The 13,104-nt window shown below is 41.7% G+C and overlaps 2 protein-coding genes across 2 annotated transcripts in view; both read left to right on the top strand.

Moving 5' to 3' along the window:
- The window catches only part of LOC139441717 (B-cell receptor CD22-like), a 328,007-nt gene that overhangs the window by 154,316 nt on the left and 160,587 nt on the right, over positions 1–13,104 (top strand). The gene's annotated exons all lie outside the window — the stretch shown is intronic.
- Positions 1–13,104, top strand: part of LOC139441735 (uncharacterized protein DDB_G0286299-like) — a 79,858-nt gene that overhangs the window by 10,123 nt on the left and 56,631 nt on the right. The window contains exons 6-7 of the mRNA XM_071222526.1: positions 2,481–2,573; positions 10,027–10,104. Coding sequence (XP_071078627.1) covers positions 2,481–2,573; positions 10,027–10,104 — 171 coding nt within the window. The remainder of the gene's footprint in view (positions 1–2,480; positions 2,574–10,026; positions 10,105–13,104) is intronic.

Here is a 13,104-nt window from a genome sequence, read left to right as displayed (position 1 = left end):
TAGCGACATGTGTCCAGCCTTTGGTAAGACATGCTCTTATTGCAAGGGTGTGAATCATTTTGAACTGAGGTGCAAGCTGAAAAGTAAAAAATCAAGATCAAAACGTCAAAGTAAACAGAGACAGAATGTCAGTGTGGTCAATGCTGATGACTATGACTCGGACAGTGAGTCAAATGAGTATGCTCTGAGTGTTGAAGAATCTGTCTCCATGGTGAATGGCAGTCCCCAGATGAGACTATTTGCTCATATGACTGTTCACAAGAAGATGATCAAGTTTCAGTTTGATTGTGGGGCAACCATCAATGCTATGTCACAGTCACTGTATAACTCCCTCTATGTCAACAGACCTGATGAACTGAATAAATATGACACTCCACTGGTGATGTACAACAATTCAGAAATGTAAAAAATCTGGCAGGAAGAAACTGTGGGTCAATCCCAAGACTAATGATAAATATCAGCTCGAGTTTATCATTGTGAAAGATGAAGTGAGACCAGTTCTAGGATCTCAAGCCATTCAAGAAATGAATCTCATCACTGTCAATGTTGAGAACATTCTTTCTGTGTCAGGCGATGGACTACTTGAAGAATTCTCTGATATCTTCAGTGGTGAAGGCAAGCTTGATGGATCACTGAAGCTCGAAATAGATCCAAAAGTAGATACCACTTTGAAAGGTACCTTTGTCTATCAAGCCAAAGCTCAAGACTGAAATTAGCAGGTTGGAGAAGATCGGGGTCATCAAAAAGGTTGATGTACCAACTGATTGGATATTGCTATGGTGGTCGACATGAAACCTAGTGGTCGTCTTAGAGTGTGCCTAGATCCACGGCCTCTTAAGAAAGTCTTAAAAAGGAACCAGTATCCCATACCAACAATAGAGAACGTTCACAGTGGTTGATGTAAATAATGGCCTCAATGGATGAGGATAGTAGCGACTTTCGATACTCCATGGGGTCACTATAGATGGATCAGAATGCCATTTGGAATATCCCCTGTGCCTGAGGAGTTCCAGAGAAGACTCAATGAATCGCTTGAAGGTATTCATGGTGCCAAGGCTATACATGATGATATTGTCATAGCGACTGATTTACAACACCCATTGTCTGAAGAACATTTAATTGCAAAGCCTCATTACCCTTGAGCCATGACATCTATATGCCTTGAAACACTTAATTGCTGTTGTTTACAAGATGCTAATCCTAATTGTTAATCCCCATTTTTGTGTACATCGACCATCTGCCATCCTGCTGATGAATTACTGTTTACATTTATATTTATTACTTACTAAATGTCAGGTGACCTTGGCTATATAAGCCTTGGTCCAGAGAGATTGATCAGACCACCCACGTTGTTAATATCATAGTGTATGGATCAGGAGACACTATGGATGATGCAGTCAAAGATCATGGCTCTAATCATGAAAGCTGTGATTGAAAGATGCAAGTCAAAAGGCATCAAATTGAACTTTCAGAAAATGAAGCTGAAGAAAACTGAGGTATTCTATTTAGGACATGTGATATCTGCTGATGGTTTGTCCAGAGATTTGCACCACAACTGTCAGAAGCAATTAACTGCACCATTCAGAGAGCTGCTCAAAGCTGATGTTGCTTTCAAGTGGACTGATGACATTCACACTAAAGTCTTAAATGAAGTGAAGCAGATCTTGTCCTTGCCACCTGTCCTGAAATACTTCAATACAGAATTGGATCAGTGATCTTGTGTTGACACACTTGTATGTGCACAGTTAACTATTATTATTATTATATTAAGAGTATATTTAAGTCTCATAGTATCCCACACAGCTTTCCAACATTTCAATTTGATATTAATCTGCACCCAGAATTCATTTTCCAAAATGAAGTCACCATGCAGTACAATTTGTTCACCTATTTACCTTACTCCAATATCCCTCACATTTATTGTTATGCAAGAACACCAGATGCTTGCACCTTCAGGTCAGACACAGCAAGCAACAACAACAGCCAAACACTTTGTGATGTGAAACAGAACAGTGAAAACTATATAAGAGATGACCTGAATCTGAATCTATGTGGTAAAATTGATGTCATGCTAGGTTTACAGATACCCCAGCCAACAATCAGTAAAATTTGACTTAGAAAAAGATGATGGAAACGAGAAATTGCAACACTTGATAGCAAACTGAAACTTAGCTTTGATAAGATCAAGAAGGTAGCGCTGTATGGTGTATGGCATGTTTTCTTGAATATTAGGATTCCCAGAAACAAGGTAATGAGAAGATTTTTATTCTGAAAGTATGTCTTCTGGTAAATCTTTAGGCTATGACACAAAACTAAACTTGTTTCCAGTCTTGCGTGGTTGAAATAAGCACCCACTTTTACATTTCAACTAGCTCAAGAGTCTGAGGCATTTATTGAATCAATTGAATGAAAATGAGATAAAGTTCTTTCCTTTTTTTTGAGTCGAATGTGTTTGAGGAAGAGAGACTTCTTCCTTCCAGTGATGCAAGAGAATGACATTTATCAAGGAGGTGCAGCAGCAGCAGCAGCAGCAGGAGATGTATATTCCCAGGACGTAAAGCCCCTAAAGACAGGTAGGATTTGTATTATGAACTCCCTTCTTTTTATATTCACTGCTCTTGTGATTCAATCATAAATGGAATGTATCTTAAAGAGATTTGAAAGTATGATTTCATCATGGCATTATCTAAGATTTCAATATTTTTCACTTATCCTGCATTACTCCTTAATGCATTCCTGCCAGAAAGACATGCTGTGTGAGATCCAGCTGCTAAAGAAAAATTGTTCCAACCAGTAGCAGGCAGTGCCCTCACATAGCTGGCATGTGCCCCGGAAGCCATGATGTCACATCAGACTGCTTTGTCACCTCCATGGACGGATGTACTTTGTATCCCTTGTGTAAATGAAGCATATTGTTTTCTATACTTAGCATGCATGTTTCTGCATTCATCGTATGCTGCTACATTGCTACCTGTTGCTGGTTTCTTACCTTTGGGGTCTTTCTATTCGTAATCTGTAATGTTTATCGTCCGTTTGTGTCTCAAGTCACAGTCTCATTTACAGGCATAATGTTGTTCCCGTCAGTTTGTGGCCACGTACTTTCGCGTTTTGCGTTTTGAATTCTGTATTTGGCTTGGGTAATACATTAAATTTGTTTACTTTGTGTTTTGTGTGTTTAAAGCTTTGCATTATCACTACCTTTTGCGTAATTGTTTACTGGCATTAACTTCAATAAAATGAAAAGATTTTGAGATACATTATGCCTCCCGTTTCCCGTTGTGTGCTTGCCACAGCCATATGAAACTTTGCTTAAATTCCAGAATTTATGCCTTGTTGTACTCGTTGTCTTGGGAGCAAATCTGGTAGGGACCCTCCCCCCTCCTCTGCCTTGATTGTACACTGCTATTGAAGTCCCTTGTTGTTGTCTTCCTTCGACTCCTACCTCTGAGTTACCAGGAAATGTCTTACTCAGCATGCCTGATGTTTACCAAACCTATTGCAGTCTTCTTCGACCATTTCTTTTCACTCTGGTGTCCCTGGCACTGCGGTGTCCTCCGGCGCCTCCAGCGACAGAACCATGCGCACCTTGGTATCTCAATGTTCCTTTGGCTTTTCCAGCGCCGCCAGCTCCAGCTCTCCTTTACTCCACTTTGGCGTCTGTGGCACCTCTTGGTTCAGGATCTCTAACCTTCCCGTTGACATCTCAGCATGTGCTCTCGCCTCCCTCTTCATGGACCAAGCATGGATGCAGGCATGGATGCAGTCCTTGTTTCACCAGACGATGACGCTGGCCGCACCTCCTGCAGCGTTGGTGCCACTGGCGGCCCCCAAACCTTCTGTGTCTACTCTCCTTACTGCTCCTCTGGCTTTGGTTTCGCCTACTACAGGTTCTCATCGGCCTCATTCAGCTTATGACTCGTCATCTCTGTCTACTTCACGATGTTCTTCCAAGTCTTCCCAAACCCATCGGTCGCCCTTACATCATCGGGATCGTACTTATCATTTAGACTCATCGGAGGGATCATTCCGCCCCAATTATGATCTCCCCTATCAGGTGATTGTCACCCACCTGGTTATGTCCCAGGTGGCTGATTTACTGACCGACCTCTTGTCCTCAATCACTCACACCCTTGGTTCCGATGTTGACAAAAAACGTACAGTCTGGTTTCACCTGACTTTGCTTCTAATCGGCACTGTACGAGGATTTTTGTGACGCTCTCCTTAAATAAGTCATTTAAAAAGCTCTGTTTTAGGAGAGATGACCTCCCACTTCACCGTGACATGGCTGGAGCTCACATGTTAGTTGAAGCCGGTTCTTCAATGCCTCCTATGATCTGCTTGGCTGATACATGCTTGGTTTTCATCAAATTGGAAATTTGTCCCGCTATGTAAGCCTTGCCTCGTGATGAGGGTGTGGTGAAGATTCCCGCCTTTTTTCTGATCACATTGGCAAGCGGGCACACAGAGAGGGTGATAGTTCTCTCATTGAACTTTGTTCACATGGCTTCTGGTAGACAGTATCAGAACTTGCAGATCTTCACTGTTTAAACTGTTTTAGCCTTTTTGACAGCTTCATCATAGGCTACTGGGTACCTAAATCTCGGGATCATTGTTGACTGGTCAGGACTAGGCATCTCTGATATCATGGGGATAATTTTTTACCCTACACTGGCCCCGCAATCTGATGACGACATTCACTGTCTTCTACGTTGACAGCGCCGGTGTAATGAAGTATATGGAACCCCATAGTATTTGGACCTGAACCCATAGTACTATGACCCCTCGGTACTTCTTTGATAAAACATACATAGCAATTGGACCCCCCATCCCAAAGTACTATGGCTCTTCCATGGCTATTGGACCCCCTGACCTAAAATAATTGGACTCCTATAGTAATTATATCCCCATAGCATTTAGGCCCCCATAGTAATTTGACCCCACTGTATTTGGACCCCAGCATGATTTATACCAGCATACTGGTTAAAACGCTCGGCAGTGATCAAAGTTAATCCCCAGTTCGAATTCTGCCGAGGCGACTGAACTCTGTCAGTGGTAGGTATTCGTATTATATTATGCAATGGTAGGGTGCAATGTTACACTGTGATTTACAGCAGTGTTCTACTTCGTTCTCCTGATATAAGGACTTAATTGCAGGTGAATCTATTTGTGGTGATGCGATTTTCCCTTAGTTTCTGGCCCGTCATTGAATATCCGAGGCAACACATCACAGGCACCACATCACTTGGTGTTTTATCAACAAGTGATTTTTTAATTTTTAAAACAAATAATTTTACCATTTGTTCCCTAGCATCACAGCGATTTCGTTAAAATAACAACTGTCAACTTTTATGTTTAAGAGTGCTAGATAAAATAACCCTTTGACCTTCTTAGAAGACTAAAATGAGATCAGCTCTGTGCTTAAAAGGACAAATGTACAACCCTTTGCGACCCTATTTGCACAAATAGTGTTTTAATTAAAGACAAGGAAATGTAAATATTGTTCCTGGGATATCAATTCAAGTATCAACAACTCCGTTTGCATTCTTTTTATTGAATGCATACTTTTATTATACCCCCGACAAAATGTCGGAAGTATATAGTTATACCAAGGTTTCATCCGTCCGTCCCGCTGTCCATTCGTCCGTCTGTCCATCCATCCATCCATCCATCCATCCGTAAACTTTGTCCGCGCGATTTCTCTTAAACTATTCAGTGGATTCAACTCAAACTTAGTACATATAATCTGTGTCATATGGAGGGGTGCAGTCAAAAGAAACAAATTGTTTTTATTCATTTTCCATTTTTTTATGAATTTTTCAAACCCTAACGTCCGTCCGAAAACTTGTCTGCGTGGTTTCTCTTAAACTATTCAGTGGATTCATCTCAAACTTAGTACATATAATCTGTGTCATATGGACGGGTGCAGTCAAAAGAAATAAATTGTTTTTATTAATTTTCCATTTTTTTATGAATTTTTCAAACCCTAACCCTATCCTCGCTATTTAATTTGAAACTACTGACACACTAGGCGGGTTGGGGGTATTAGTGAGCCACGCTCACTTTTTTTCCTTGTTAACATTCGAGAACGATACATCTTACTCACAAACCATCGCTATCACGGTCAATTTTTAAGGCTGTATTTATAGCTGTGCAAATCTCGGAAATAATGGACATCCATGTAACAACAACACCGTTTGCATTTTTGTGATTGAATGCATATTTATATGAAAGAAATATGTTACACACAAACCATCTCTACTCGGTCAATTTGAAATCTGTAGTTAGGTGTCCACACCTTCAACACATTTCTGACAATGAAGTCTGCTATTAACCTAGAAGGTTCAGTACTTTAAATGAAACCTGATCACACAGCATGTTGAAAAGATTTGCATTCATCTTCCGGCGTGCACATTCACCAATCTCGTTTAGAGCACCAACATCGTAGTGGGTATATTGGAATTTCTGGTTAATGATATCCCGCCGAGGACACAGAGTTTCAAGTAACTGCACGTCCTTGAAGTTGCTGACTAAGCAGGAGTCAAGAACATCACGGTGAACATATTTCAAGAACTTCCTTGGGAGATATTTTTCTACTCTGAAGAACGGTCTTCTTTCCAGGGTATGGATGCCAGTGGTATCGATGCTTTTGACTTGCTGGAAATTGTCACTCATATTCTCAAGACATATGGCTTCTTCAGTCATTTTTGTTGTGTTTCCCAGAGGAGAATATACGAGCCATCCGAATGTGGGTTCTCCACTCTTCATTCCTACACTGCTATAGACATGGATTGATGTCCTCAGCATTGTAGCTGTGGAAATAATCTCAATCTCTATTGACATCTGGGGAGCTTTGTGTATCAGAAGGCTCCCCAACCTGACAACCTTGCTCAATATCATCCTCTGACTGTTCTGCTGACAACTTTCTTTTCTTGAATGGGAGCTTCGGTTGCATTTTTGTACTCTGGCTTGAATCCTTGGTGAAGAGTTTGTTCCTTTCTGCTGTAGTTGACTTGTACTTCGCTACTTTCGATTCTTTGTACAATTTCAAACTGCAACCATTGATTATTGTCTTCTTTTCACGAAGACGATACGTCCCTTTGTTAAGTACATCTGCTACAATGAACGGACCAGACCAGCGAGTTTTCAGTTTATTCTTTCCTAGAATGTTTCCTGGAATTGAACAGCAACACTTAATCACCCTTCTTGTAAGACATCTTACGAGACCGTGAATCATGGTGTTCTTTCTTGGTTTTCTGAGCCTTTGATATATTGTATGCTGCAGTGGAGAGGCTATCAGCTAAGGCAACGAATGAACGTATCCTGCTTTCTAATGCACTGACATCATCAGCTTCTTCTGATCCACTGTCACAAGGTATATCCAACTCAACAGGCAACCTTGCCTTTCTACTGTAAACTAGAAAGAATGGTTCATTCTTGGTTGACGTCTGTTGTGATGTCCTGTAGGCAAATAGCACCTGAGGAAGATACATGTCCCAGTTATCTTGCGCCTCATTTGTGTACTTAACAAGGCTATTACATAGAGTTCTATTGTAACGTTCAGTTAGGCCCCCTGTCTGTGGATGGTATGGGGATGATATCTTGTGGTCTATTCCCAATAGCTCGAATATGAGCTAACACGGGGACATTAGGCTTTAATTTGGTTCGGTGAGGTGTGTTTGTTGGATTGGAGGTGTGTGGGTGAGGTTTGGGGTGAGGGCTTGAGTGTATTTGCAGTTAGTTGTAGCGATTACCACCAAATATATGTCCACCAAGACTAATATGCTAGTCCCTGAAGTCCCCCAAATACTTCTTTACACCGGCACCAGCCCTCCTCTACCCTGACCTAGAAAAAAGGTCCAGGTTTTTCCAAGGTGCCCACACATTTTTTTCACAACTTGGAAATACCACTTTTTTGTTTTCCACACAGTTCACTGGGGATTGTCTGTGTATGGAGGTTACAGCTCTTTTCCACAGGGGCAAGAAAACTCTGACTACTCACTTCTTCGACTAGAATAAGGTCAACTGACCTAATGGGAGCAATGCAATGTTTCTACAGAATGGTTTACATGCTTACTGGTACATAATGGTGCAACCACTCAACCAGACGCCTGTCCATTAGTCCATCAATTTGCAGAGGGTGGAAACAGTAGACCTGCACTACCAACTCGGCAGTCACATGGCGCCACATTTCATTGCCTCCTTGCTATAAGAACGGGAGTACTTGTCACCTTGTGTAAAACATATGTGCGATCTTCCAGATCCACAGTTTTACAGATATCCAGCCTTTTGTTCTGGACACAGATTCGACTTCCCACTAACTGGTTACTTCGATGCCTCGGCGATCGGTTGAGATGCAAGTTTTTTCGTCTACATGGGGTTTGGTATTGGTTCAGAGCTGAACACACTTTTCCACATATCACCCCTGCTGTTCATATTTCAACTTTTCAGGCTTGTAGACAACCTCATCTACCCTGGCTTCCTGCTCTTTAACAGCCGCTTCCACTATTATTGCTCATGCCACCCTATGTTGTGTGGCTGTGGTCCGGAGATCAACTCCATGATCTCCATCGCACCTCGCGTTAAAAGCGATTGTTTTGGCCGTCATTTACTGACAGAGCATTCTATGTCACGCCTCTTTGAACTTTTCCATGGACAACATCACCATGGTGTGGCGCTTCAGAACCAGGGTATTCTCCACTCTGCATCTCTGCTAAACCAGACCTTCCACTTCTTTGACTTGGTGGTCAGTCTGGACCTGCAATTTCTCGTTCAGCTTTTTCCAGGTTGAGAACATGTTCTGGCACAAGCTTTGTCCAGGCCTGACAAGATGGCTCCTTTGGGTGATAGCTCCACCCAGATGTGATCGACTACCCCAACAACAAACTGTTCACCACGTCCCAGAAATGCCAGCTGACATCCTAGGTCTCACTGGTGCCAGATCTGTCAGCATTGGCAGTCAATGCTCTCAGTGTTCCCTGGAGAAGGATTAACCAAGTATGCTTTTCCACCTCCGGCTCTCATTCCCAGGATTCTTCATGTTCCCGGCCCCTCGGAACCTGACACTGATTTTTTGTCATGCCCTGATGGCCGGCAAGAAACTGGTAGAGATTATATAGAAGGCCACGGGAATGTTAAGGCTCATACCAATTACTTTATAATACAGCTGCACTTGCAAAGCATTTATCCCTTATTTTTGTGGATGGACATTTTTTTAATCGTTTATTTACGCCACAAGGTCTACATATCACAAAGTGTAACTCTATGCGGCATGAAGTTATTAGTATTAAGAATGCTACATGGTAATATAGCAATCTTTATATTAATTTCACGTCATAAAGCTTTGCACTTTGTGGATATAGACCTTGCTGCGTCAATACACGAGAAAGAAGAAACTGACAATTCCTGAAAGAATATTTTCTCAACACAATTACAAGAAAACGCCATACTCTATGCGTCTTTTTTACTTCAACGATGAACATACAGAACAAGCGTTTACATGTCCTATAAATAAGTTTATGTACAACCCTTCATTGTTTACATTATTTACAGTTTCCAATGTTATGTTAACTGTCGCTGAAATATTTCCTTCTGCCAATGCAAGTGTACCAGTTGCAGCAGGTACACTTTTTGAGTTCCTTGACCAAAACTCGTTCTCTTGTAATTGGACGCTACTTGTGTTATACAGAGGATATATCAAAAGCAATCCAAGGCAGGTTGAAGCACAGGAAGGTCGAGTCAAAATCTGTTCTAGCATACAAACACAGAAGATGTCCAGAGTGATGTATAGTTGTGGCATTCTATGTAATCTTTACCTTTCTTCACCAAACAGAATTATTTGTTTAGTCTTCTGTAATGAACACTTGCTGAAGAAAGGACATGATAAAATCCTCCTCAGGTGCATACACATAGCGTGTAAATGTAGAATGCATGGAGAGAAAAGAGGAAGCTCATGGCTATCCTGTGTCTTGACCAGCCTCAGTGGAAATAATCCAAACAAATTATACATTGTACAGTTTTTTGTTTCAGTGAAAAAGGATAATGAAGATGCAAGAAAAGACAAAAAGACAACGAAAGAAAAGGACAAAGATCTTGGAAAACAAAAAGGTAAATGAATGAGCCTCAACCATATAGAAAACCTATTTCTGGCTATTATTCAACCATTTGTTTCAAATTGTATGATGCTTGGTGTATGTTTAGTTTGCAATATTTTATTTTGTTTTCATTTGTTTTAGTTAACATTTGTTTGGACCATTCTCACAAATGCATTTCTTTGCATTCTTTCCTGGAAATGTCATTTCTGTCACCAAGCAACAACCTCTGACCTTCACGTACCCAAGTTTTTCTTTTCTCGTATTGCTGCATTTGCCACATCTACATTCACATGACAAGAGCCAAGGAGCTGAGTCTCTAAAGCCTAACTACAGATTTCTTATCTATGTTAAGCATGCACACCACTGTGGCTATATTGAACATGTCATATTTGCATATTACTGAGACATTTCTACGAGCATGTGGTATGTGCTAAATAGACTTATAATGTTTTGGGCATGTTTTGATTTGATCAACTTTTGACCTTTGACATTTTGTCAAAGCTGCAACTATAATAACTCGATATTGGAATATATTATTTCTGATAGAATAATAGTTTCAGATATGATTCATCCAATCATTGCATGTTAATTCTTTGAAGTTATATTTTAGGGTATTTTTCAACCGAATCACTGGTAGATTGGTAGTAAATGTGCGTACAACCAGTTGCTATTTCCGGCTTAGTTTACAAGAAATTACAGACCACAATCTTTATTTCTGTGTATAAAACAATGCCTAGCAGAACAGAAAATGTTCAGTGTTATACATAGGTATATGTTTCTCTCCATTGAAGAAGGCCACATTATGTTCACTGGTCATGTATCCATTACACTTGAACCCTGTGCAAAACATCCAAATTAATGCTTTATGTAAATTAGCAAAGCCTTGCAACAACTGTTTTTTAGTGTATGGTGGAACATGCCCATCATATTCATTATGTAGACAGTTATTAAGAAAGATTTGGTTTGTATTTTCATTCTTGATAAGCCATATGATATGCAAAGAAATTTCAGATTTTCAACAGACGTCCTCTTTACTGCCAATCACACACAATTAGTTGCCGCCAAGTACCTACCATCCAACTAGCCGGGTATAAGCCAGCAGGCTTTTCCCTACTGTCAATATACTGTACAGGCACTGCGCGGTATCCATGGACCAGCCACTCGGCATTCAGTATGATTTCCAATAACCGGCAGCTCCCAAGCCAGCCGCATGGACTACACGGGATTGTCCAAACAACCATTCAACTGACCGGTCCAGCGACCATGAAGATAACTACCATACGGGTACCATTGCACACGGACCATCACAAGCCACATGGAATCTAATCATACCGAAATCCTGGACACTGGAGGACGACGGACCCCATGGGGTAGACATGGCGGACTACTATGATTATCCACCCCCCACAGGATCTACCCACAGTCTATCTTTGAAGACTCACCTCAACCAAGAGGTTGATAATGTCCCAACCCATATCAGCTCCCACAACATTCAACGGGAATTTGGGACATGTGATAGATGAAGTCAGACAACATACTACGGAACGATTCCAAATATAATCAACCTAGCTGCCAAAGCCCATTGCTCTTCCCATCCCCAGAGGTGTTCCTGGGACCACAAAGCTTCATCATCTAAACAGCCTCCTAACAAGAAGTTTGTCCCCTCAGGAAAGGATTCTTTCCAACCAAGTCGCTGGTACAACAAGCACCAATCTCAGGAATCTTTTTGCCCCCCAGATTACAAGAAACGAGGATTCAATAGCCATGGAAGATCTGGAGGCAGAGGCGAACGCAGGTTCTGACATCCCTGCCACCCTCTCTGACATTATAGACCCTTTTGACCTGGTTATGTCCATTGACTGAGATTTACACGTACCCTCTTTGAACATACTGCCGACTCCGGGACAAGTTGGAGGGCGCCTTCTTCGAAAGTCGAACATAGGAAGTAAGTTACGCCCGACTGCTGGATTCTAGACGTCGTGGCTCACGTGTACAAACTGCACTTCAAGAAACATCCTACCTTGAAGACCCAAGCAGTCGGATGCAGATTTCATCTAGTTGGAACCAAGTTAGCAGCAGCAGATATGGTCATCTGGAAGCTAATAAAGAAGCGAGCCATTCTGAGACTTACGGAGACCAACAATACCAAGGGTTATTATTATTCTCCGGTCTTCCCAGTCCTGAAGAAAAATACAACCTAAATGAGGATGATAATCGACCTAAAGATCCTCAACAAAAGATACCTGTTACCTCCGGAAGTTACGGTCGACGCTGAAGACAGGTGACTGGCTTATCAGCCTCGATTTACAAGATGCCTATCTTCACGTCCCAAAACACCCATCGACTTGGAAATATCTACGGTAAGCGATCAATGGTCGACATTACGAGTTCAAAGTCTTACCATTGGGGATATCAATAGCCCCTTTGCTTGCTTACTAGGATTACATTACCAGTCATCAGGTTTGCCCACCTCCAGCTAGTTCGAATCCATGGATACCTGGACAATTTCCTGGCTGCAGACCAAGAGAAAGCCCAACTACATCAGAACATGATATTCTTGGTCCAACTTATGATCTACCTAGGCTTCCTAGTCAATCCCTCCAAGTCTGAGACCATTGGATGAAGATTCCAACTAAACAAGTGATATCTATGCCCACCAGAGGATCGATTCGACAAGACTATTAAGATGATTCAATCACTTTCAAGTCAACACATTTCTGAGGTGGTGGATGTCTCTCCTAGGCCACTTAACGTCTCTACAGGATATGACCTTCAGAGGAAGGTTAATGTTACCTCCTCTACAGACATGGATCAACTCTATACGATCCCACACTCTAATGTTCAAGACACAGTTGCCTCCCAGCTTAGTACAAGACCTGTATTGGTGGATTCACAGAGAGCATGTGATGAGTGGCATCCCTCTGACTTATCCGACACCCGAACACCATGAGTTCAATGGGATGGGGAGCCCATATGGATGATCTGACGGTACGGGGATCTTGGAACGCCGGAG

Source organism: Haliotis cracherodii, unplaced genomic scaffold, assembly GCF_022045235.1.
Source record: "Haliotis cracherodii isolate W230 unplaced genomic scaffold, xgHalCrac1.p SCAF_43, whole genome shotgun sequence".
NCBI lineage: Eukaryota > Metazoa > Mollusca > Gastropoda > Lepetellida > Haliotidae > Haliotis > Haliotis cracherodii.
Note: the sequence above shows the minus strand (reverse complement) of the source record. Positions and strands in the feature narration are given on the sequence as shown.